Below are 23,488 nucleotides of genomic sequence, written 5' to 3' on the forward strand. Positions count from 1 at the left end.
AGCGGCCAGGGAAGTTGGGCTCATGTTTCAGCTTCTATTTTTATCTGGGAACCCGAGTCTGCCCGCGGTGCAATGTGGAGGCCCCCGGGGGACGCGCTGCCTTCCCCAGCTGGAGCCCGATACCATCTGCGCGTTACCTGCCTTCCCTGTTGGCATGCCAGACTCCTGGGGGAGGGCAGCATTTTTGGAGGCACCGGGGCATCCCGCCTGCACCTCTGCCCGGTCCATGGTGTGGTGTGATGGTAGGGTAGGAGCTGAAGAGCAGAGCCACAACCTCCGGGCATGGCTCACTGCAGGCCAGGCTCCCCTCTCCTCCAGCTGCGCTGAGGCTGGGAACACTTCATCACAGATCACCCTCCAGAGACAGAGCAGCCCCCTCGCACGCTCACCATGCTACCACCCGGGACAGTGGCCAGATGCAGGTGTCCCTTCTCAAGCCTCGCCTTAAATCTATGCCACGGGGGTAGGACTGGCCCAGGATTTATCCCCCCTGCCCAGAAGCAGCGGCTGAAGCTCAGCAGGATGAGCGTCGTCTCTGGAGCCCAGCTGGGGGTGACGTGGTGCCATCCCGGCTCAGCACCGTGGGGCAACCCCTGCAATCCCACCCTGCTCGGAGCTCTGCGGGAGCTGTGCGCTCTGTAGGGCTGCACCAGACCCGTTGCTTTTTACTTACTAAAGCAAAAAATTCATTTAGTGAACATAGTTGCAGAAAAATGTAAACTTGAGCAGCTCCCACCTGAGAAGCTTGTGTGGCCTGCAGGTTGTCCAGGGCAGAGACTGCCCTAACCGACCCAAGAGCAGGCTCCCCAGCACAGGAACATGATTCTGGAGTCTGGCGCCTCGTCCTGGGCAATCACAGCGAGCACTGGGGGCAAAGCCAGGAGGAGGTGAGAGCCCCCCATCCCGCCGGGCAGTGCCTGCTGCTTTAATTGGGGCGAGAATAGAAGCTGCAGCAGAAAACGGGAATATAAAAAAAAAAAAAAAAAAAAAAGCGTGAGAAAGGAAATCTGAGCAAGGCCTGGAGCGATCTAACCAATCCAGCGGAAACAATAGCCCAGGAAGAAAAACCAGTTCCTACACATAAGGTAGAATAGGCTGGGAACGGCTGGAGGAGGGGCGGGAGGCTCACCCCGAGCGCTCCCAGCCTGCGGAACAAGCCGGGCATTATGAGCCGCGGCTCCCGGGGCACGGTGCCCCCTTTCCCAGGGGCTGCAGGCAGCCGGGGGACGCCTGCCCAGCCCGCTGCCCGCACTGCTGCCTGCGGCTTTGGGGGGAAAACCCCTCATCCTGGGCGTGCATCCCGCAGGTTTCCTGGGCTGTCACCTACCCCATAGGGACAGCCTCAGCCAGGCACAGCAGTTTCCCTACAGGCTGGGTCTGGTGGAGCTCAGCCCCGGGCTGGGCTGGGTTTATGCTTGAACTGGGCTCAGCACCCTGGTTTAAGTCAGCTGGGATCAGCACCCAAACTGGGACCAGCAACTGGCCTGAGGTTAGACCCAGGGATGCGATTAGACCCCATCCTGAGATTAGCCCCCAGGTTAAGATCACCCCCAGGCAAGGCTCACCTCCAGACTCAGTGCACCCCCAGGTTGGGCTACTCCCAGGGAGAGTGCCCCCCCAGACTACGTGCACCCCCAAACTAAACCCACCCCCAGGCTGGGTTCCAAGGGCAGCCGAGCTGGGCTGTGCCAGCAACGCGGGTGCCCGGGACCGAGCCCGGGTGTCCCAGGCAGGTGCTACCAGGGAAGCAGTGCTGCTGCCAGCCTGGCCATGGCAGGGCAAGGAAGGGAACATGGGATTTTACAGAGGTAACAAAACCATTCCCCGCACCTGCCTGTGGGCCAGCACGGGCCTGCCTGGCCACCCCACCGCAAACATGAGCCCTTGGGGAAATGGCCATGGATGCACCTTCTCACCTCCCCAGATCCCACCCGTTGGATGTCCGTCTGTCCCTCCTGGGCAGCACACCCCGGCAGGCATCCCTCAGGCTGCGGGATGGATTGGGTGAAGGTAGGGAAAGCCCAGGTAGATAAACCAGCTCCAGCATGGCCCAGCGTCTGGTCTCCTGCCCTGGACGCAGCAATGGGTGCTGGATCCGGCCCCTCAGCTGTGTGGTGGTGGTTGGGACATGCCGGGGTGTTGTGCTCCCCACTGGATACTTTCATTTTGAAAGAGAAGCTTAAACTCTGCTAAAATCAAAACAACCGTCACACTCCTCACCATGAGCTGCAGGGACTTTCCTGCACCTGAGGATTTCAATTCCCTCCAGCCCCGGCTCCGCAGATGAGTCCCAGAGCCCTCAGACCTGCTCTCCACAGTCCCCCCCAGGGACAAAGGGGGATGAGTTGCATGCGTGCCCGCGGCCCTCTGCCATGGAGCACAGCTGGGGGAGCAGGCAGGGCTCCACGAGCCAAACAGTTCTCAGCACTCTCCACATACAGAATCACAGAATCACAGGCTGGTGGGGGCTGGAAGGGACCTCTGGAGATCATCTCCTCCAACCCCCTGCCAAAGCAGGGTCACCCAGAGCAGGTTGGACATGAACACGGCCAGGTGGGTTTGAACGTCTCCAGAGAAGGAGACTCCACCACCTCTCTGGGCAGCCTCTTCCAGGGCTCTGCCACCCTCACAGGAAAGAAGTTTTTCCCCAAGTTCAGATGGAATTTCCTATGTTCCAGTTTGTGCCCGTTGCCCCTTGTCCTGTCACCAGGCACCACCGAGAAGAGTCTGGCCCCATCCTCTTAACACCTGCCCTTTAGCTATTGCTTAGCATCGATGAGATCTCCTCTCAGTCTTCTCCAGGCTGAACAGCCGCAGGTCTCTCAGCCTTTCCTCAGCAGAGAGATGCTCCAGAGAGGGAGGGCAAAGCTGTTCCCAGCACATTTTTCTGCTTTGACACACTTGTGAGCCCTCAGAGCACCGCAGCTGTGTTCCCAGCACCCTGTTGGTCGCCAGCCTGCACCCCTCTGCCAGCGCCACATGGGCCCGTGTTCCCCAGATACCTGTTCGGGAGCAGCACAGGACAACTGCACAGGGCAGGAGGAGGTTTTGGGGCTAAAGTCACAGGCCAGGGGTGTCTCGCCAGCCCTGATGTGTGGAGCAGTCAAAGCTGCCCTGAGGTCCCACATGTGCCGATCATGGCACTTATCAAGGTCTCACAACTGGCTCAGGCTCTTGGTGCTGCTGGTTGGGAGCCTGTAAAAGTCAGCGGCAGTGCAACTGCCTCGGCCGTGCATGAGACGAGCCCCGGACACCTGACATCCAAAGCCAGCCTTTAGTTTAATAAAGAAAGAAAAGCTCCTAAGACAGAGACCACATTCGCAACTGCAGCCCCTCAGGCAGCTCGCCAGCAGCCTGATGGAGGGACGCACTTTGTGTCTTGGTCTCTGTGTTACTGTCCACCAAGTCCAGAAGGAACCCAGCCAGGCCCGATGCTCACATGGCCCATCGCCGTGCACGGCTGTGCAGCCCACGATGTGGTGGTGGAGCTGGGGCTCCCTCCCCGAGGTGGCCCCTTCCCCAGCAGGGCAGGACCATGGGTGGCAGGACCCCCGTGCTCAGCTGACCTGCCGGGATCAGCTCCTCCTCCTCACTCTCTGAGAAGAAAATGCGGAAGGGCCAGCAGCATCTTCGGCAGCATGGGAAGGGAGCTCCTGGAGGACCTGGGAGGCTCCAGGCATTTGCTGGCTCCTGCCTGTGCTTCGGAGGGTCCTCTTGCAGCGTGGCTGCTCCTCTTTCCCGGGCAGCACCAAGCCCCTGATGGAGCCTTGGTCTTCTACTCCCACTGCTTCCCACCTGGTGACCCCACTCCCACCATGTCCAGTCTGGTCGCACCACTCTCATCATTGCCACACCATCCGCCTCCAGTCTGGCCACCACACACGGACCAGCCCCACATCCATCAGCCCTCCTCCCATCACCTCCAGTATGGTCACCCCACTTCCATCACCCCCACACTGATCAACCCCTCTCCAACCACTTCCACATACATTCAACTCCAAGATCTTCCCAGCTCTTTTATTTCCCCTGGGCTGAACCGTGCTCCGCCTCAGGAGGCATTTCTAGCGAGACGCTCTCCAGTTCATTCCCTTCTTGCTCAGGTGTTCTCTCTGGGCTCTCTTCCCCTGCCAACACCCACCCTGCACCCCAGTGCTAAGACCACTTCCCTGCCTAACCCTTCTCAGAGCTCGTCACCAGCCTCCTCACAGAGAAGTCACTTCTACCTTCAGCCCCCTTCCAAGTCCCATTGTCACTCCCAGCCACTTTCTCCAAAACCCACCCAGTCCTTTTGATTCCTTCTCTTTTTCTCCTGAACCAAAGGGTTTGCAACATTTTTTTTTAACTTCTGGGGAGCAGTTGAGCAGGCAGCAGCCTTCCAGTGGCCCCACAACAGCAAACCCAGACCTGTGCCCTGTGCTTCCACTCAGCCCTGCATCAAAAAGTCATGATGAGCAGAGACAGCCCATAAACAACCCCATTTCTGTCATACCCACTGGTGGTGATAAGAAAAGGAGCAAAGCCCAGCCCAGGGCTCCCCGATCCCGCACACGAGACAGTCCGAACTCCAACTCCAGCCCATGGGGCTCAGGCAGCGGCAAACACATCTGCACACGGATGGAAAGTGGCTGAAAGCAGATTTGACATTTTGCAGAACAGAAGCGGTGCTGGGGACGGCGGGGAAATAACCTCCTGCAGCGCTCTGGCTGACGGCAGAGGTTTCCATCCTGCCTCTCAGCTTGGCATGACCTTTGACAGGTCATACCCTGGATGGGTTTGGCACAAGACTGTGCACCCAAGACCCCCTCTGAGCCCACCGTGATGGCGATGCTGCTCCTGCAGCAGCTCCCTGCAGCCACCTGCTGCCCCGGCCACGATGGCTGCGCTGCTGGCACTGGGGCACGTGGCTCCTCCACTGCTCAGGCTGAGGGACAGATGGTGTCCCCACAGTATGTTTATCCTGGTGTCTTTGGACAACCTAGAGCAGCAGCCCAAGAGCCCAGCGAGAGCCTCACACAGAGGCTGGCACCATTTCTCATCTCAGGGTGGTCTCCACGAGTGTGGGACTGCTCCAAAAACTGTCACCCCCCCAGGCACCAAGGGGTAGGGGAGGAGTGGGGTGTGAAAGCAAGATCCTGTGCACCCTGGCAGGGGACAAAAGGGCTGCACAACCCCTTGCTTGGGCAAGGTGGCTGTGGGAATGAGCTGTGCCTTGGGACATGCCGCAGGGCTGGCAGGGAGCGTGCAGCCCTTGTGCTGCCCACCAGCCCCAGTGGGGATGACACTGAGCTCCCCCTGACAAATGTCACCCCTGAACCCAGTCTGTCCCCTCCTGGGCAAGCTGCCTGTCACCAGATGGGCAAGGTGGCCTGCAGCCAGATGGGCAGGGGGATGGTGGCATGTGAGGCAACACGTGTCACAACACGGCCAGACTCAGCAGGTCTCTGCCCACCACCTCAGGAGTGTCAGGAGGGCTGCCGGGGGGCAGCAGCAGCCCTGGGGCGGTGGGCAGGAGCTGGGTCGCAGGCAGCACACAGGCAGGGAAGGAGGAGTGCAGGGAGGGTGCAGGCAGCCCCTGCCTGCAGATCCCATGCTGCGGTGGGCTTGTTTGCTCAACGTCTCGCTGCAAGTCTGCCAGGAGCCGGGAGCCACCCCGGTGTGCGTGGCCCAGCCCTGTGGATGTGGCTTCTCGCTCACAGGCAGCCACCGCGCTGGTAGCAGTCACCCTCCATGGGGAGCTCCGTGGTGCCCCCATGGTGGCTCCATCTTTGGGCTCCGGCCTCTGAGCTGGGATGCCTTCAGGCTGGATGCTGCCCCTTCCCTCGGAGCTGGGCACCTGCTGTCCTCCCTGGGCTTATCCACACATCTTGGCACCGGCCGGCAGCTGCCTGTCGTGGGCAGCCATCGGGACCTGCCCACATGCCCCTGGTGCCCAGCACCCCATGGAGGGGGGCGCTGCTCAGCAGCTCTGGAAAATGAAACTGTGACCCCATCTCGGGCAGAGCCTGCCACGACCCCAGGCCAGGGGCTTCGGGAGCAGAGCAGAGCGAGGGGCCCACATTTCCCTTTGTTTCACTTGGCCACCATCCCCAGGTGGGACAGGAGGGACACCGCGCACTCCGCTCCGGTGGGAAGCTGGTGGTGGCAGGGCTGCCCCTCGCAGGCTCTGCAGTGGCTGGGGGTGTGGAGACGCAGCAGATATTTGTCTTTGCAATGCAGTTGTTGCCATTACTGTTACGATGAAGCCAGAACATGCTCTCCATCACACGTAAATCTCTCAGGGCCCAGGTGGATTCATCTCTCCTGAGGTCACCTTATTTCCCAGGTGTCACTGCCACTGTGCTGTTCCCCCGGGTCTTTGTGAAGACAGCAGCCACCCAGATGTTCCAGGTGTGGAGGGCCACCACGTCACCAGAGGCCTCAGCTCAGGAGCAGGCTTACCCGTGACCCATCTGTCATTCCTAACAGCCTCTGCTGATGGAGACACTCGGCCTCCCCAGGCTTTGCCCTCCTCACAGCTCAAGATCTCTCTTGGCTCCTTCCCTGCTGTGAGACGAGACTTGTCCTCATCCTCATGGAGAGCATAAAAATCCCACACTCTCATGTGAGCATTAGCTCAAACACAGGACAAGGCTGTAGGGGAGACAGTTGATCTCCGTGTAGACCCCGCTCATCTCTCACGGAAGCTTCCTGAGAAATGGAGCAGCAATGGAGGGGACACAGTGCTGGTGGTCATACAACTCAGACAGGATGTCACCGTGGAAATGGCATTTCCTGCCAGTGAATTCAGTCAGTCCCTCTGCACAATCCTCCTGGGCAGTCTGGGGTGGTCCCTGCTGCAGATCATCCCTGTCACCATGCCTGGAGGAGGAGCGGGAAGTCCCCACAGCTCCCCCATGGCATCACCTAAGAGCCTCTGAGCAAAGGCGTCAGTCTCTGCCCACACTGCCTGCACATCCAGAGGAAAATACCAGTGATAGGGAATGATTTTAACACCCAGAACCATGTTCCTAAATCCATCCTGCCAGTGTTCTTCTCTCTAGACAGCCCCTATCTAGAGAGGGGCCAAGGCTGGTCACCTCTGGGCCCAAAGCTGGACCAGTACGGCTGTGGGACATACCAAATGAAAGTGTACGGGTTGTGTGCTGCCACAGGGGCCCCAAACTGACTGAGAAACCTTTGGCAGAACAAGGGTGGAAAAAGCAAGGATTTTGGTGAAGACCAGGCTGGTGCCAAGCACTTTTGGAAGGCTCTCACCATCCAGTGCAGTGGTTGGTCGTGATGGTAGAGTTCACCTGACAGGGGAGCAGAGTGTGAAGCTGCACAGCTGGGCTCTGCCAGCATTTCCAGCACAGAGGAGCTCACAGGGAGCACCATCTCCTTTGAGAACAACCATGTGAGTCTCATCTCAAGGGAAAAGACCAGCTCTTGCAGGACTTCTCCAAAAGGATCCCCAGAAACAGTCCCAGAAAGAAGCCATGCAAATTCCTAACTGGGACCTACAAGGGGGAAGCGCCCAGCACCAGTCCAGGGGATGAGCCGCTGCTGCTGGAGCGAGGAGAAACCCCCAGAGACCTCGTGCACTGATTCCCCATGTTCCCAACCCGACACCTCCCAGACGCGCCAACGTGACCCCAGCGTGTTGGTGACATGTGAGGTCACCACATTGAGACAGGCGTGTTCCTGGGCGGCCACAACACCTCCATGTCTTCCCATTGCAGTGGGGGGGCTGAGGGAGCTATCTAGAGCGTCACGTGCTTGTGTCAAGGGGTAATAATATACACATAGGCACGTGGCATTTTTTTAGGCTTTTGCTGGACTCAAGGTATTTGCTCTCTACTGTTTCGGTGGCCAACTAGAGAGGCAAAAGCTGGGACAGATGGCAAGAGGAGTGATCCAACCCCACTAAACCTGGTTTTGCTCTTTTGCTGATGAAGAGGACACCAGCAGGCAAATGGCAGCAAAACTCTAATTTTACCCCACAGAAAAAAATACCCGCGAGTGGAAAATGCTGATGGGCTCTTTGTGGAGGTGAAGTCAGGGAAGGAAGGTGTGTGCTCCATTCCTTGCATTCCTCCCTAGCTCCCTCAGGATGGTGGCTGCACTCCCCAGGTCCACCCGGGTGCCCAGGGGGTGATGGAGATGGCTGAGGATCCTGAGGGCCTCACTGGCCCCACCAGCCAGGCAGGGCACAGCATCTTCCTGTCTCCGTGTGGGGTGAGAGGGATGGGACTGAGCTCTGAATCCCCCTTGGGGTCCAAGAAATGAAACCTTTGATCCATGTGGGCAGCACCCTCAGAAACATTTGGGTGAGGGTCCCGCACAGGCGAACACTGTGTCCCCGGGTGCCGTCCCGCTGAACCCCAGCATCCTGCCATGTGCACGGCTGTCACATTCACGTTGCATCCCTATGGCCACATGCCAGACCCTGCTTCACAGCTGGGCACCTTGGGCTCATCCAAACATCCAAGCTGGTGAGATGTCCTCTCCTCTGGACACCCCACACTGTCCCCTCTCCTGCAACACCAACCCGAAAACCAGGAGCAAAGCCATTGCTGTGTGCTCCCATGGCCACGCCGCCCCGGCTCCCTCCCGGGCACATGCACGAGGGCACTGCGCCAACAGCTAATGGGAAAGTTCAGGGTCGGGGCGAGCCGCGGGGAGAGGCACATAAAGGGCTCATTGTGCGGCAGGTCTCCCTCAGCTCTGCTCATACAGGGCTTGCAGTTCAACAACAAAACGCAGCCCAGAAATATGACAAGACACCTTTTTCCCAGGCTGCTGTTAAACTCTAATTAAACATTTCAGCACACTCAAGCGAGGGAACGTCTGCTTCTCAGGCCCAGGCTATCTCAGCTGGAAAACATCTCCTCTGGTGCAAACAGGCTTGCACAGGTTGACCCAGAAAGATGCCCCTTGGGCCCAGGGATGATGATGCAAACCTACCTACCAGGGTGGGCAACCTGCTCCCATCCACCCACCTTTGGCCAGCAAGGGGACCATTTGCTGCCCCTGTCTCCAGAGGACGGGGCCCGGCTGGGGCAGCCCAAGAAGGGGCCGTGCAGCCGGGCACACCGTGGGCAATGTCACCACCGGCAGCCGCTGGCACTTCTCCCCACTCCCCACCGTGGGAACAGGGAGTCCCTGCACCGAGGGCCCACAGAAGCAAGAGGCAGCCTCTGCACCCATGTCAGCCCCATGCACAGGAGAGCCGGGCTATAGTTGCTCCACAATAACCCTAAATCTGTCCTTTACGACCCAGAAATTGCCCACTGATGAAGAGGGACCATGACTCTGCCTTGCCCACATGTCTGTGCAGCGCCAAGGTCAGTGCCTCTCCAACCCATTGTCCCAGAAATATTTAATGTGATGCCTGACAGCAGCCGTACAGTACAGCCCACAAGCTCCATCTTCACACCTGGTAGGCTTTTGGACCTCAGAGCCCTGTTTCAGTAAAGCAAATTCTTCACTCTCATGGCCAGTCCCTCCCCAGGCCTGGACCACAGTTCAGCTCCCCCGCTCCAAAGGTTTGGATATTTAAAAGCAACCAAACAGACAAGCAAAATGTCGAATTCTCATTTGTTGGGTGCTTCATGATGCTGACCTGCAGGCACTGACCATCATCACACCTCACTGTGACATTTTGGTTGGTCTAAAGTACCTGCTTTCCCAAGCTCCTCCATCCCACCCCTGCTGCAGCCTCCTCTATGTCTGGGCAGAAAATTGGGCTTCAGCCCCTTTTCTGTGCCCCCAGGGAAGCAGAGATGCTCCCACACTTTCATTTGATCCAGAAATCTCCAAAGCTCTGCAGGCTGGAGGAGATGACCAGCCCTGGGATGCAGGGGTTCCTGCGGAAAGCTCCAACCTGAAGCCCATCTCCTTCCAAAATCCCACCCTTTGCTTTCCTCTGGGTTTTCTGGGGAGCAGAGGAACAGCCTGGCACATTGAGCAGCCGTGAGCCCAGCCCTGATCCCCCGAGAGGGCTTTGGTGCTGGCACAACATGCCTGTGGGACCGTGCACCACGGCAGAGGACAGGGAGGCACTGCTACCAGCTTCGTGTCACCGCAAACCGAGACGCGGGAACCAGAGCACATGCTGTCCAAGCGAGGCTGGAGCTGGCATCCTGCTATTTCAAAGAATGAAGGAGAAAGAAAATAGCACAAAAGAGGCGAGCAATGAAGCCAGGTGCTGCCGGGAGCGAGGTGGGGCACAGAGACTCAGCCTGCCTAAGTCAGCAGAGAGGGGTACGGCAGCTTGAAGACCCCCCTTGTACATCACCTGTATGCCCAGGATGGGTACAGCGGCAAAACCTGGCAAGTGCTGCAAGAGCCAGCCCTCTCCACGTTATTGAACACCGACCTTGGCCATCAGTGGCAATAATTCCTCAGCACCTTGTTTCTAGCACGCACAGACTGTACTCCCCAAAAAGCCCCACTCGCTCTGATGCTCTGATGTCTGACCCAGCCATGTGGAGGGGACCTGGGGTTCTGAGCTGCTGGCACCACTGTAGTTCAGCCGCCGCTCCGCAGCACCCCTCGTTCCACCTGAGCACGACCCAGCGGGAGCAGCAAACCCAGGACAGGCAGCTCTGGCTCGCGGGGACTTGCAAGCGGGTGGTTTCCCACATGCAACCTCAATAAGAAACAGGTCACCCAAGAAAGGGTTACTATAAAAATCTGCCATTTCTAAGATTGCTAAGTAGTGGGAAGGTGTCTTGCCCAAAAGGCTCAGACCGGAGTGACAGCCCATGGATGACACTTGTAATCTGGCATCCTGTGGGGGTGGAATTTAGCGAAACTGGTCTCTCCTGCTCCGAGGACATTCCAGCTCCTTGCATGGGCAGTCTGAATTGAACTCCCCCAATAAATACAGCAGTCATGGGTTTGATCCAGCTCGGAGCCCCGCAGGTATAGAAGCAGCAGCAGCAGCAGCAGCGTGCTCCTGAGGGAGGCTCCCGTCCTGCCCCAGTGAGGGTCTGTGTCCCCAGCCGCCACCAGCACTGCGGTTCCTGACACCGGGCAGGCCATCACCCCTGAGAAACCTCACCCTGGCATCTGGGCTGCCCTCGCTGGATGCTGTTACCCTGAGAAAATGGCAATAGAGACCTGTATCTGGGATTTCTGCCCCCCCCCCTCCCCTCTCCCTGCGCCCGATAGCAGGTGGCTGCGGATGGCTGACAGCTCTGGAGGGGGCCACAGCCACACGCACGGTTCTCTCCAGGTGCTGCACACTCACAGGGCTTCTCCCCCTCCTGAGTCGCTGCAGCAGGACAGAGAGGGGGAGGCTGGGTTTGGGAAGGAATCTTGATTTTTCTAGGAAAAGCAAAGCAGGGCAACAAGGCCCTTAAATCCTCCCCATGCGGCACCCAGGCTGTGCTGCGCTGCCCGCACTTCATGGGACACATCTGGCCCTGAACCCTGGCCCACTGAGTATGTCCCAGGTGCCACCGTGACCCCCAGGTCTGGCACAGACACAGCCGCGAGGCAGCGAGGGAGGTGACAGCAGACAGGGCACCCATCATAGGGACAGTGCACACACCAAGGGGGCTTACCCCACCTCACGGTCCCGGGGAACGTGTCCCACAGCCCCCCCGCACTGCCCATGGCCAGGGACATTTCGACACTGTGAGCCAGTGATAGGGGAGCCAGATCCTGAGTTATGGAAGGATTGCTTCCCAGGCTCTTCCCCCAGCTGCCCCCGCTGCGAGGATGTGTGTGCCGAGGGGATGGGATCCCGGCGCAAGAGGGAAGCGGGGACAAAGGCACTGCACTGCGCTTCTCCTCCTCCTCCCTGCTTTTGGCAGGGCCGGGTGGATTCTGGCTGCAAAGGGAAAAGGTTCCCAGGGCGAAGGTGTTAAATACCCTTCTCCCGTGCTGCTGTCACCTCGCAGTCCCCAGGGTGTGAGAATCAGACTCTATTATCCCCTCATTAGGAACTAACATACTGTACTAACCTTTTCACATGAAAGCTACGGTCTGTTCACCAACAAAAGCTGATGCTTGGTTCCCAGGAGTGGAAAAAAACCCAACCCCACAAGCACTTAGCAGGGGCTCTGGGGCCAGCCGTCCCCGCCAGCTCTGCCGAGCCCTGGCGGATGCTCCGGGGGGAGGAAGGGGCTCCGTGTGTGGAGCCAGCCGGGCATGTAGCCCCAGTGGAGCAGAGCAGGCGAAGCCCTCCTGGGGCTTCTTCTTCGAGACCCCGAGGTGGCTGGGGTCCCCCTTGCCTGTTCCTCCTGGGGAGGGATGGATGGGGCTGTGGGTAGGGGTGCCAGGGGGACTCCCCTCCCCTGGGGGTTTTGCTGCAGAGAGCCCTTGCCCATCAGGGCACGCTGCTCCTGCTGTCCCCTAGAGAGGGGTCCCAGGGCTGGCAGACCCCCTTTAGCCACTGGAGCTGCTACAGCTCACCCCTGGCTCCCCCTAAGCAGTTTGCAGGGCTTGGGCTGGTTCTTCCCAGACCATTGCCAAAGCACATTGGGATTTGCAAGATCTGAAACTCCCACTGCTCTTCAGGCTACCCTGAAAGTGGGAAGCAAGGCTGGGAAAGCATCACCACACCATGGAAAAACCCATCTGCACAACACCTGGGGCCAGCATCTAGAGTGTCCAGATTTTAAGAGCACTTAGCATGGAGGGTGATGGTCTCCCTGGGAAAAATGGGAACAGCAGGGGTGGGATATGCATCACCATAGACCACATCTCCTTGCCCCAGACATTGGCAGGCATCGCCTGAGAAGATAAACAGTTGGGGTAACATCCTCCTTGCTCAGGCTTTTAATTAAATGAGACCTGCCTGGGGCAACAATTTGAGCTTCTGCCCATCACAGTTGTTTGATGCTGAGATAAAGATGGGGCTACAGGAGGAATCATGAAATGAAAAGAGTTTTCCTGGTTTCTTCACTTTAAAAATATCTGCTCTGCCCCATTCTTGGCTGTAGACCTTTGACAGCTCAGGGAAGTGGGCTTGAGAGGTGCCCAGGGCCACAGCGGGTGCTGAATGCCTGAAGAGTCCCACCCCTGGGGACATATCCCTGCCTTCCCATATGGCTGCAAGACCTCACTAAGTCCAGATTCACTTGCCACCTTGCAGCCTCGACCAGCTCCACACTGCTAATGAGGAAAGCAGGGGGAAGGAGGGATGCATGCCCATTTTTTTTGCTTCCCTCCCACCATTGCTTCCTTTCCTGCCTCCACCTGCAGTCGGCTGTGAAGGCAGCTCCCTCCCTGATCCCACCACCCGCCTCTCCCTAAGCCTGGGGAAGTTTTCCAGGTTCCCCAACAAGCCGCTGGCAGGGATGGGGTGATCCTCTGCTCCCCCAGCTCCATCGGCGGGTCCCATTGCAAAGAGGCAGGTGGTTTTTGCATTGCAAACACATGTTTATTAGATCCTGGCCCAAGCCCACTAAGCTGTTTCACACAGGCCACCGGCGACAGCTTCCCGAGCTGTTTCGCTGCCATGGGATGCTGTGAAGGTGTCAGCCACGCTACACGCTATTCTACAAAGTAATTGAATTAAAACCAGTGAAACGTTTCGGTGCTGCCTGGCTGCTCCTCTCCGTGCCGTGGCCGGGTGCAGTGGCCCAGGGTGGCCCGAAGCACACGCGGCTGCTCTCCTGGGTGGCTCTTTTCGGAGGGTCACTTTTCTTCTCCGTTGCCGCAGTCAGATTTGGGTCATCAGGTTTGATCTAAACACGTCAGCTGACTGGAATTCAGGGGGAAGCAGAAGCACGATAAATGCAGGCTGTCTCCCAGTCCATTGCTGGGCTGGTTTCAATAAACTCTTGGTTGACTCGGAGTGTCCAGCAGCGGGGCTGGGAGAGCTGGCAGCAGGGTTAGCTCATGGCCCAGCACAGGCGCCCACCCGCCGGCACTGACTGCAGCGGCCCCGCTGCACACACGTGTCTGTGTACCGGAGATGAGCCTGCGGGCAGGTTATCACTGCCTGCCTGTGACAAATCGAGCCACAAATCGAGCCAAGGCCACGGGTGTTAGGTTTTGTGCGAGGTGAGAAGCGATCCTTACCCAGCAGCCGGGGCGAAAGAGGCAGGAGGGAGAGCTGGCGCAGAGGAGAGGCACAGACCTGAGTCGGGATCCCCGTCCCCCCAGCCATCGTCCCCAGGCTTCCCGGTGCCAATGGAATCCCACAGGTCCTGAAGAGGTTGGTGGTCGCCAGGGAGGGGCAGGCAGAGCACTGTCAAACTCACTGCAGCTGTGAGAGAGGAGCAGCCAGGAGGGTTTGTCCGGCACTTCCAGCCCAGCCCGGGACCCTGGAGCTCCTCCACAGCTCCACACGTGGAGAGGGTCCTGCATGGGACATGCGCAGTGTCGTCCGAGCAAGCACGGACGGCAGCCCCAGACCTGCCGGGAGAGCAGCCGGGAGACACAAACAGAGAGATGGGTTTAGAGGACGGCACCGGATTTTCCACCCCACCTGAGCTCTGCCTGAATCCAATCATGCTGAAGAGGTTCAGAACCAACCAAGCCACCCTGAGGCAATGAAAATTATTAAGCTGAAACAAGTGATTCCCCCCATCCCCAACCCCCGCCCCATTTTTCAGCTCAGTCCATGCAGTGATGAGCCCATTGCAGTCAAGGTCATGCAGACACCAAGCCAGAGACCTTTCTGTCTCCATCAGCATCCTCCCCCAACACTCTCTGTAGGTCTCCAAAGCCTTGCTGGTCCCCACCCGCTATGTCAGGGGGCTCAGTGCCCTTTTCCTCACTGTCCTTTGCTTGTGGCCATAGCTGGTCAGGGCCTCTGGCCACCACCAGCCTGCCAGAAGGTCCTGCAGAGCTCTGGGACACACAGGGCTAGTGCTGGAGAATAAAACCCTCTGAGCTCTGCCTGAGCAGCCTGGGGTGAGCAGACTCAGTATTCATCCTGGGAGGGAGCAGCTGGCTGGGAGCTTGTCCTGCTCAGCCCCATTTCATGGGTACTTGCAAGGTTGAGGCTCCTCAAAGCAACAGTCCAGGCTCTAGAGAAAGCTCTTGCATTCAAAAACGATACATAGAAATGAGAAATGGGCCTTTTTCAGGTACTTGGGTAGAATCTTTGGGGGGAAGTAGTTTGCCATTTGGTCTTGGAGGCTCAACCTTAAAGCCCAAGGCTAGTCAAACTCCAAACCTCCAAGTCCCAGCCCATCTGCCAGGGCACCAGCCTCTGCTCTCACTGCTCTGCGTGAGCCATTGGGGTCAAACCACACCAGTGCAGAAGGTTGCAGGGTCCTCTGAAGCAGAGCACCCTTGGCAGCCCAGCAGACACCCTCTCAGCTCATGGTGGCTCTGACTGCCCCCAGGACTCCTGCTCCTCCAGCTTTAGTCTCAGGCAAAGGCAAGGCTAAAGAGACATTAGTATGCCCTCATGATAAACAGGGACCTGCCTGGGTGCTGCCTGAGCCCTGCTGAATTACAGTTTGAGCAGAGATGGCAGAAGAGGCACTGAAGGACCAGCCCAACACAGAATCACCCCTTGGAGAGGCCCAGATGATGGTCCTGGTGTGACCAAATCCACACCTGCACCTGAAGGCCCAGGGCTGAGCTAAAGGCAGCAGGGTGCACAATGGCAACATGGCACAGGGCAGGGCACCAGTCACGCCAAGCTCCCGCTTGCATGAGCACTGCGATGGTGTGACATGGGAGCGCTCTTGCCTGGGGACAGGAGTCCCAGGGACTGGGGACACCGAGGTTTGCTGTTCCCCTGCCACCCTCAGACAAGCCGCCAAGTCCTGTCCCTGGCCTCACCACGCACAAACCAGAGATGGAGACTGCTGACACCACTGCGCAATGGCACCCGATGCTGCATGACAGAGATGACCCCAAGCAGCTGGCACAGTCACGGGCAGGACCTGGAGTGGCATGGCTGCCTCCATGCAAGAACACCCCCTCGCACCCCTTCTCCTTCAGTGAACACCCCCAGAGCCTCCCTGCCTCCACGCAACATCCTGACGGATGCTCACGGGTCCCACTGCCGCTTTGGTATCTCAGCTGGGAGGGGACCGTGGGGCTGTGGTGTGGGGCTCGGCACGGGGACCCGCTCGGCTGCGGCCCTGGGAAAGGCTGGCACTGGCTGCCGCCATCCTGCTGCGCAGCAGAGATGAGAAGAAAAACAATTCGCGGGGCTTCCCCTCGCCTCCTGTCCTCGCCCCGCACCACGGCCCCAACGACTCTTTCATCTCCAAGCGCCAGCGGCTCTTTCATCTCCCGCCCGAGGTGCGAATCGCTCCCCTCTCCCAGCACCGGCGCTCGGTCCAACACGGCTGGGACCAAATGGCTGGCAACCCTGCTGCCCTGCAAGGCCCTGCTTGCCAGGAGGGGTGGTGGGTGAGGACCGGTCACCTCTGTTGCCTCTGCAGTCACCGGCAAAGCGCTCATGACCCCCAAAATCTGGCTGTCTGGTGCCTGCAGAGAAATTGAGGCACCAGGATTTCTTCTGGTTCTCCCTGCAAATAAGAGGATGCTGGGCTCACGCCTGGTCTTGTTTCTGTTTGCTCAAACTCAGCTCATCTTTGTTAACTGGTGCCGATGCAAAGCCAGCCCGTGGGGATGGGACCCATCTCCCCCAGTGGACAGACGTCTGTGCCACCCTGGCATTGCCAGCTGGGGATGACGAGGTGGTTCCCCAGCCATAAAGCCTGAAGAAACCATCCCAGCCACCCTGCCTGACTGCCAGCCCAGGGCAGCTCACCACCACCCTGGCAGATAGCCCTGCAGTCTGTGGTCCAGCTATGGCTTGTCTTTGGATTCTGCTATAGAGGTGACAAGGCTTCACCACCACAACAATGGTCAGGGTGTTTGGGCACGGCAATATCTCTACCAAAGGGCTGTGAATCCTTACGAGCAGCACTAAACAAGCTGCTTGATGGGTATGAACTGCAAGGAGAGCGCAGGTGGGTGAAAGGCACCACAGTGCGAGCACGGTGTGAAAGGCTGGGAGCGAGTGAGAACAAAAAAGAGAGAAAGAAAGAAAAATAGAAATAAAAAGAAAAAAGAAAAAGAAGAAGATGAAGAAAAAGAAGAAAAAGAAAAATAAGTAAAAAAAAAAGAAAAAGGAAAAGAAAGAAAAAGAAAAAGAAGAAAAAGAAAAAGAAAAAGAAAAAGAAAAAGAAAAAGAAAAAGAAAAAGAAAAAGAAAAAGAAAAAGAAAAAGAAAAAGAAAAAGAAAAAGAAAAAGAAAAAGAAAAAAAAGAAAAAGGGGAAGCACCAGGCTCTTGTGAAGCACCCTGACACCAGGACTGCCATAAGCCTGCGCTGAGAGCTGCCCCACGGCAACCAGGCACGGCCAGTGTCAGCTGCAGGCGGCTCCCTGCTCCCCCCGCCGGGGGCAGCTCTCACCTGAGCCCATGCCGGAAACCCCCCACCCATGGGCGCCATCCCAGTGGCAGCACTGGAAGGGACCATGGCCTGAACCGGGCTTGTGCTGAGTAGCTTCACTGTGTGCTCCAGCTCTGCCAGGGAGCAGTAACGGGGCCATCAGGGCCATCAGGCCCAGGGACAGTGGGGCTGCGGTGGCAGCCTGACCTGCCCCAGGGAGCCAAGTTGATTCCAAACCAAATCCTACAGAACAGATAAGAGTTTCCTGGCGCTTCAGCTGCTGGTGCTGGAGCCGGCGATGCCACAGCAGTGGGGTGAGTGCACCGCATGGGAGCATGGTGTCAGGACACGGCAGCATCACCACATCATGTAACTGCACCCAAAAAGCCAGTAATTAACACTAAAGAGCCTTCACACCACCAAACGGCTCCTCTGAAAAGAGCCAAAGGGACGAGCCGTGGGAACGGTGATGCTCGCCGGCCACGGGGGCTCTGAACTGAGGGGGGTGCAGGCGGCAGAGCCACCGCGGCTCCCGGCACATGGGGCTGCCACTGACGAGCATCGGGAGCTGCAAACCTGCCTGTGGCAGGGGCAGGGTGAGGGGAGCACTGGCAGGACGGCCCTCACTGGCCTGACCCAAGGAAGGTGTCCCCGTCCTGGCTGACACCTCCCTCACGGGGACATTTACAAGTCCCGGGGAGTTTGACCCATGTGCCTTCACTGGTCCCAGCGAGGCACCTCAGAGATACCCAGTTTTTAAGGCTGCTCTCTGACTGGTCGAACATTGAACATCAGTTAAAAGGAAGTGATAAGCACCTGTTGTTAATAGAATTGTTTTGCCCGATTGCAGCAACCAAAAGGTTAATATCCATTCCCATTTAATCTAACCCTGCAAAACAGTCACAAAACTCAGCCTGCAAAACCTGACAGTCTGTCTTACACACGCTGAGGCTCCCAGCCTGCCCTCCCTCGCCATCCCGGCTACTGCCTTTTCTCACACTTGCTATTTGTGCTTCTGACTCATCGCAGACAGACTGACTTGGGGCATTTCTTCTCCTCCAGGACGCACAAGTTTGCAGAGCTGTGTGAGGGGCACATGGGCTTAGCGTCCCACTGATGGAGAGGAGAGGTCTGATCCTCAGGTGTCCCATGCAAATGCCTCTACAGCCAGAGAAATGTGGTCTTCTGGGGCCAGGGGACAATTGCTCTTGGTGCTCTCTGGCACCAGAATAAAGGAATAAAACGGACCACCGGCAGCACCTCTACAAGTGCCTTCTCCCTGTCCCACCACGGTGGCAGAGGGGACCCCGAAGGGGACCAAAGGCTCAGCGAGGTGGCGGGGGCACTGCAGGGGTGCAGAGGGTTCAGGGCTGGAGGGTCCAGGCATCTGGCACTGTTTGTTTCGCTCCGGAAATCCGGATCTTACCTATTTAAATAAACCATCCAGGAGGATGGCGGAGCATCAGTCCTGTTGTTGAGCGCACAGGAAACAGCTGTATCCAATTAGGCAGGGCTAAGTTGGTGACTCTGATAGCCTGGGAATAATAATAATAATAAAAAAACCCTCCCCTCCTGTTGCAGGACTCTTTATTTTCTACAGAAAAATCCAACAGCAGCCCATCACATGGCAGACAGTGACCAGCTGGGTCCCTTCAGCAGGTCTGCAGGGGTGAGGTGGTGGGAGAGGCTGGAGAGAACATTTGGTGGGGGGCTCATCCAAGCACCCCAGGGGGGCTCAGCCTGGCCCAGGGTGGGTGATGCTCTGCCCTGCAGGGTTTCGGAGGCTGGGGGTGGGGGCTGGGCTGATGGAGGATGAAGGAGATGCCTTTGCAGCAGGTCAAACACCCAAAGGGCAGTCAGTGGCTGGAAGGAGCTTCCTCATCCAGAGCAACATCCCCTTCCCGGTGCTGGGGAGTTCCTCTCCATGCCCAAGGCATGTGCTGCAGCCAGGCATGCACCAGCACTGCAGCACCATGCTGTGACGTGCAGGACTTGGCTGTCTCAGGCTGGTCCCACCCCAGCTTCCTCCAGCCCTGCAGGTCTCTGCGTCCTCAGAAGAGAAGGAGGAGGAGGAGGAGGAGGAGGAGAAGGAGAAGGAGGTGGGCAGGTGGGGTACGGGGGCAGCTGTCCAGAGGAGCCCGGACAACACAGCTGGTTTTGTGCAGGGACCTGACCAAGGGTGGTGAGTCTGAAAGCATCTCATCTGCTCCAAGTAGGACAGCATCCTTGTCCCCATCCTCATCCCCATCCTCATCCGCATCCCCATTCCAATTCCAATTCCCATCCCCAACCTCACCCTCATCCCCACCTGCATCTCCATCCTCATTCCCATCCCCATCACTATTCTTGTCCCACATTCGTGCATGCTCCCAGGCTCATCAAGAACACCCCAGGCTCCCCAGGTGCTGACTCAGCACTTGGGCACCAGTGAACAGTGGCACTGACACATGGCACAGCGGGTCCTTGCTCTCTAGCATGCCTGGGGCCATGGGGCCATTTCGGGCAAGATCCCAAAAATGTGGCCAGGTGACAACTTGCTCCTTCCACCCACCAGGAAGGACTCAGATCAGCGCGTGCTGAAAATCCTGCTTCTGGGAAGCCGTTCCCATTTTTTTTCACGGCTCTTTTAAAAAAAACTTGGCTGTTGCCCGGCCCTAACAGAGCTCTGCTGCGCCTCCAGCTCCTAGACTCCCAAGTGACCTCCAGGAATATTTCTGCAGCTGCCCACACAGATTTCCCAGGAAGGGCAGCGTGCATCCTCGGCAGCCGAGTGGCCACGTTCCCGCTGTCCCGCTCGGGCTGCCCCATTTCTCCAGGGTAACCCCAGCTCATAGAGGAGGCTTTTGTTTTGCCTTCCGACGTGGCGGGACACAGCCAGAGGACCTAGTGACAGTAAATATATTTGTTGCTTTCCCCTGTTTGCTTCCCTGCTGGGCACAGAGCCTGTGGGTCCCACTCGGATGGGGCTGTTCAGACCGTTTGGCTCCAGCTCATTTGAGCTTTCAGGGGCAGCTCTGGAGTCACCCCCACCCTGATGGTCCCCGTACAGACTCCAAAGCACAGGGTGCTGGAGCCTCAGCTCTTGGCGAGCCTTCGGCAGCAAAATCAGGCTTCAGAGGAGAAGCAAGTCCCAGTCTTGGTGCTCAGCTCAGAGACGAGGGGTGGAACACGCAGAGCCCCGACCAGGACCGGGCAGCTTGCCAGGTTCAAGGTCACCTGCAGCTCCTCACTGTCAGGTCACAGGGGGAAAAGCTGGAGGTGGGATGGAGGGATTTTCCCAGCAGGCTCCCTCCCTGGCACGCTGCCTGTCCCCAGATGCTCTGCGATGCTATAGTGAGCCTCGGCACCAGATGCAGAGCAGCTGAGCTTCATTTAGCTGCTCAGAGCAGCTCTACTGCACACCCTGCAGTGCTCCATCAGGGAAATTCCCTGCCTGTCCTCTTCCCGAAAAGAGGCTGGAGCAGGAGCCAGATCCAGGGGTGGGTCAGACCCAGCCCTGGGACCTTCTCCCACCTCTCCCAGGGCCTCCAGGTGGAGATTAAAATCATGTCAGCAAATAAGAGCCTGAGGATGAGGAAGACACTCAACCCGTCAGCAGGTGTCCAGGTGGGGCGAGAGTGACACTGCAGACACCCCTGGGATTCGCAGGGCCGGGCGACCGCACTCTTGTCCAGCAGCCATTTCCCGGCATGAATTTTTGGCACGATTCTGCCCCATCCCCTACCTCTGGGAAGTTTCACTGATAATGCCGAGACTGAGATGGAGAAAACACCCTCCATGTTCCTACCCAACTGCCTGCTGGAGCATCCGTCCTGCCTGGCCCTGGCTCTCCTGGCAGTGCCAGGACAGCTTGCAAAGGGGGAAAACAGAGCTCTCGGCCCCACAGATGATGCTTAGCTCCTGAAGACCCCTCGAGCATCTCTCCTTGCCTTGTGAGTGGGCCGACAGACATGGAGCATCACCGGGACCACTCGCCCTGGTCTGGGCTGGCTGCTCGGGTTCCCACGTACCGCCTTGACGTCACCCCAAGAGCGCAGGAGTGAAAGGGGGGCCCTCGGGGGCCTGACAATAGTGCTTTCCTTCCCCATCAATAGCAGCGAGAGACACGCTGGGCTGACACGGAACTGTGCACAACAAAAGCCAGTGTCCGAACAAATCTTCTCAGGCGCTGGGTCCCCCGGGTGACCCAGGGTTAGTCCGGACTTTTGCTCCCGCCCGGCCCTCCGGAGCAGGAATGTCCCTCCGCGCTGCGCCATGGCTGGTTCCCACGCTTCCAACCTGCTTTGCTATTTATCAGCAACCGGCCTCTAATCCCCTTTGTGAAGGTCTGATTCAAGCTCAGCACAATGTGGCGAAAAGGGAGGGGGCAGGCGGGAGATGAGGGAGGGGAGAACAGTCCCAAAGAATGAAAATCAAACCCTTTACCTTTTCTTCCCCTCCCTGACCGACAATTCCCTGGGGATTTTTTTGCCTGTCACCTCTCTGGGCAGTGCCAGGCTGCAGGGGGGGGCCAGGTGGCTTGGCCCACAGGAAGGGGCTCGTGGTGGGACGTGACGGTGTTTAGGGACAAGCAGACACATACAAAAAAAGCACTTGTGTCCCCTCACAGGTTAATTCAGCTTCAACACTCGCTGCTCCTTCACGACCCTCCTCCTGCCGCAGCTCCATCCATCACCTCCGGGATGAGCCTGCACTCCCCGTGCTTTCCCAACAGGGATGGATGGAGGTGTGCAGTGAAACATCACCGGAAGGTGTTTACGGGGGAACAGGGAACATGAATCCCGACTCCCTCCTGTTCCAGCCACCCCACAGCAGCCTCTCCCTGCTACTGCAAACCTCCTTGGGGGGAATAACCCAACAGAATTTCCCCAATCCTCCAGTGGGCAGAGCCGGGTGCAGGTGCCCCGTGCTGGGCTCTCGCTCCATCCTCCCCAGGACTGAGCCCCTTGGCCGACTCCTGTTTGCTTTAGGGGAGGATTCGCAAGCCCTTTCCCCAGATAACTTTGGAACAAAACAGCCTCCAAAGGCTGCACTACTTACAAATGAGGGGTTTCAAGCTTTTGTCCTAAATCCAATGCTGTTTTCTTTGCAAACGGTGTGGGAAAAAAAGTAAAAGAAGAAGAGATGACCTCGAATGCTAATCTTGTTAGGTTAAACTGTTCGCTAAACAGACGGAGGTGCAAGGCAATGGGATTTTTGTCTTTTCGAGGAAGGGGTTAGGTTTGTAGGGCACAGAGGTCATTCCGGGCAAACTGGCAGCTTTGCTCTTTGTGTCACAAGAGCAGGGAGAAAGTAAAGTGGCAAAAACGCTCCTGGCTGAGCTGATATGGTGGGGTTTAACCCTCAGTTATTCTGGTGGTCTCACAGGATGAAGCCCCAGAGCCTCAGTCCAGGTGTGAGGGTTACTCAGAGCCAGCGCAAGGCCAAGACACCCCAAAAGGCACACGCTGACAAAGACCCCGTCGCTCCCCGATGCCACAGCACCTCAGTATCCCCCAAGGAAGACCCTCCCAAAAGCCACCCTCGTCTCCTCCGGCGCTCGGCCCATCTGGGGAGGATGCTGGGGATGGCAGCCTCTGGCATGGCCACCGCAGCATCCCCTGGGACCTGCTCCCAGGCTGGCTTCACGCAAGGGCTGTCGGGCTGCCAGGAAGTTTTGTGTCCTGGGCTGTGAACGGGAGCAGTGCCCTGAAATCTCTTGGGAGACAGAAACTGTTCCAGCCGGAGGGTCCAGACCTGCAGGGGGACACGACGGCGGCCATAGCACAGCCCCTCTCATTGCTCCCATGGGCTCAGCCGCTGGAGAGGCTGGCAAGGTTAGTGCTGTTGCTTCTGGTTGGGATAAGGAGCTGAGAAAGTGTCACTGTGGCCTGGGGACAGGCAGTCTGGATTAACACAAACTGCTTTCCTGGCGTTGTCCCCCAGGGCCAGGCAGGGAGCTGCCCTGCTGCGGAGGGCCCGAGGTGGCATGGCTGCTGTCACCCCCCTGCCCTGCATCACTTCCTAACGGTTGGCTTTTGCACCCCTCAGGCCAAAACACCCCATGCCCCGGCTGAGCTGGGGGCTTGACAGGCTCTGGCAGGACACAGCACCCAGGCTGCGGCCGTCTGCACCCTCTGGTACCCCATGGGCATCAGCAGCAAGGGGGGTCACCCTGGAGGAGCGCACTGCCACCTCACCGGGGT

General features: G+C 58.1%; 1 protein-coding gene across 1 annotated transcript in view; it reads right to left on the reverse strand.

Moving 5' to 3' along the window:
• Positions 1 to 23,488, reverse strand: part of EXD3 (exonuclease 3'-5' domain containing 3) — a 202,236-nt gene that overhangs the window by 19,228 nt on the left and 159,520 nt on the right. Inside the window, exons 22-23 of the mRNA XM_074161367.1 lie at positions 16,645 to 16,656; positions 14,017 to 14,329 (exon numbers count right to left, since the gene is read on the reverse strand). Coding sequence (XP_074017468.1) covers positions 14,017 to 14,329; positions 16,645 to 16,656 — 325 coding nt within the window. The remainder of the gene's footprint in view (positions 1 to 14,016; positions 14,330 to 16,644; positions 16,657 to 23,488) is intronic.

This window comes from Numenius arquata, chromosome 19 (assembly GCF_964106895.1).
Source record: "Numenius arquata chromosome 19, bNumArq3.hap1.1, whole genome shotgun sequence".
Lineage (NCBI taxonomy): Eukaryota > Metazoa > Chordata > Aves > Charadriiformes > Scolopacidae > Numenius > Numenius arquata.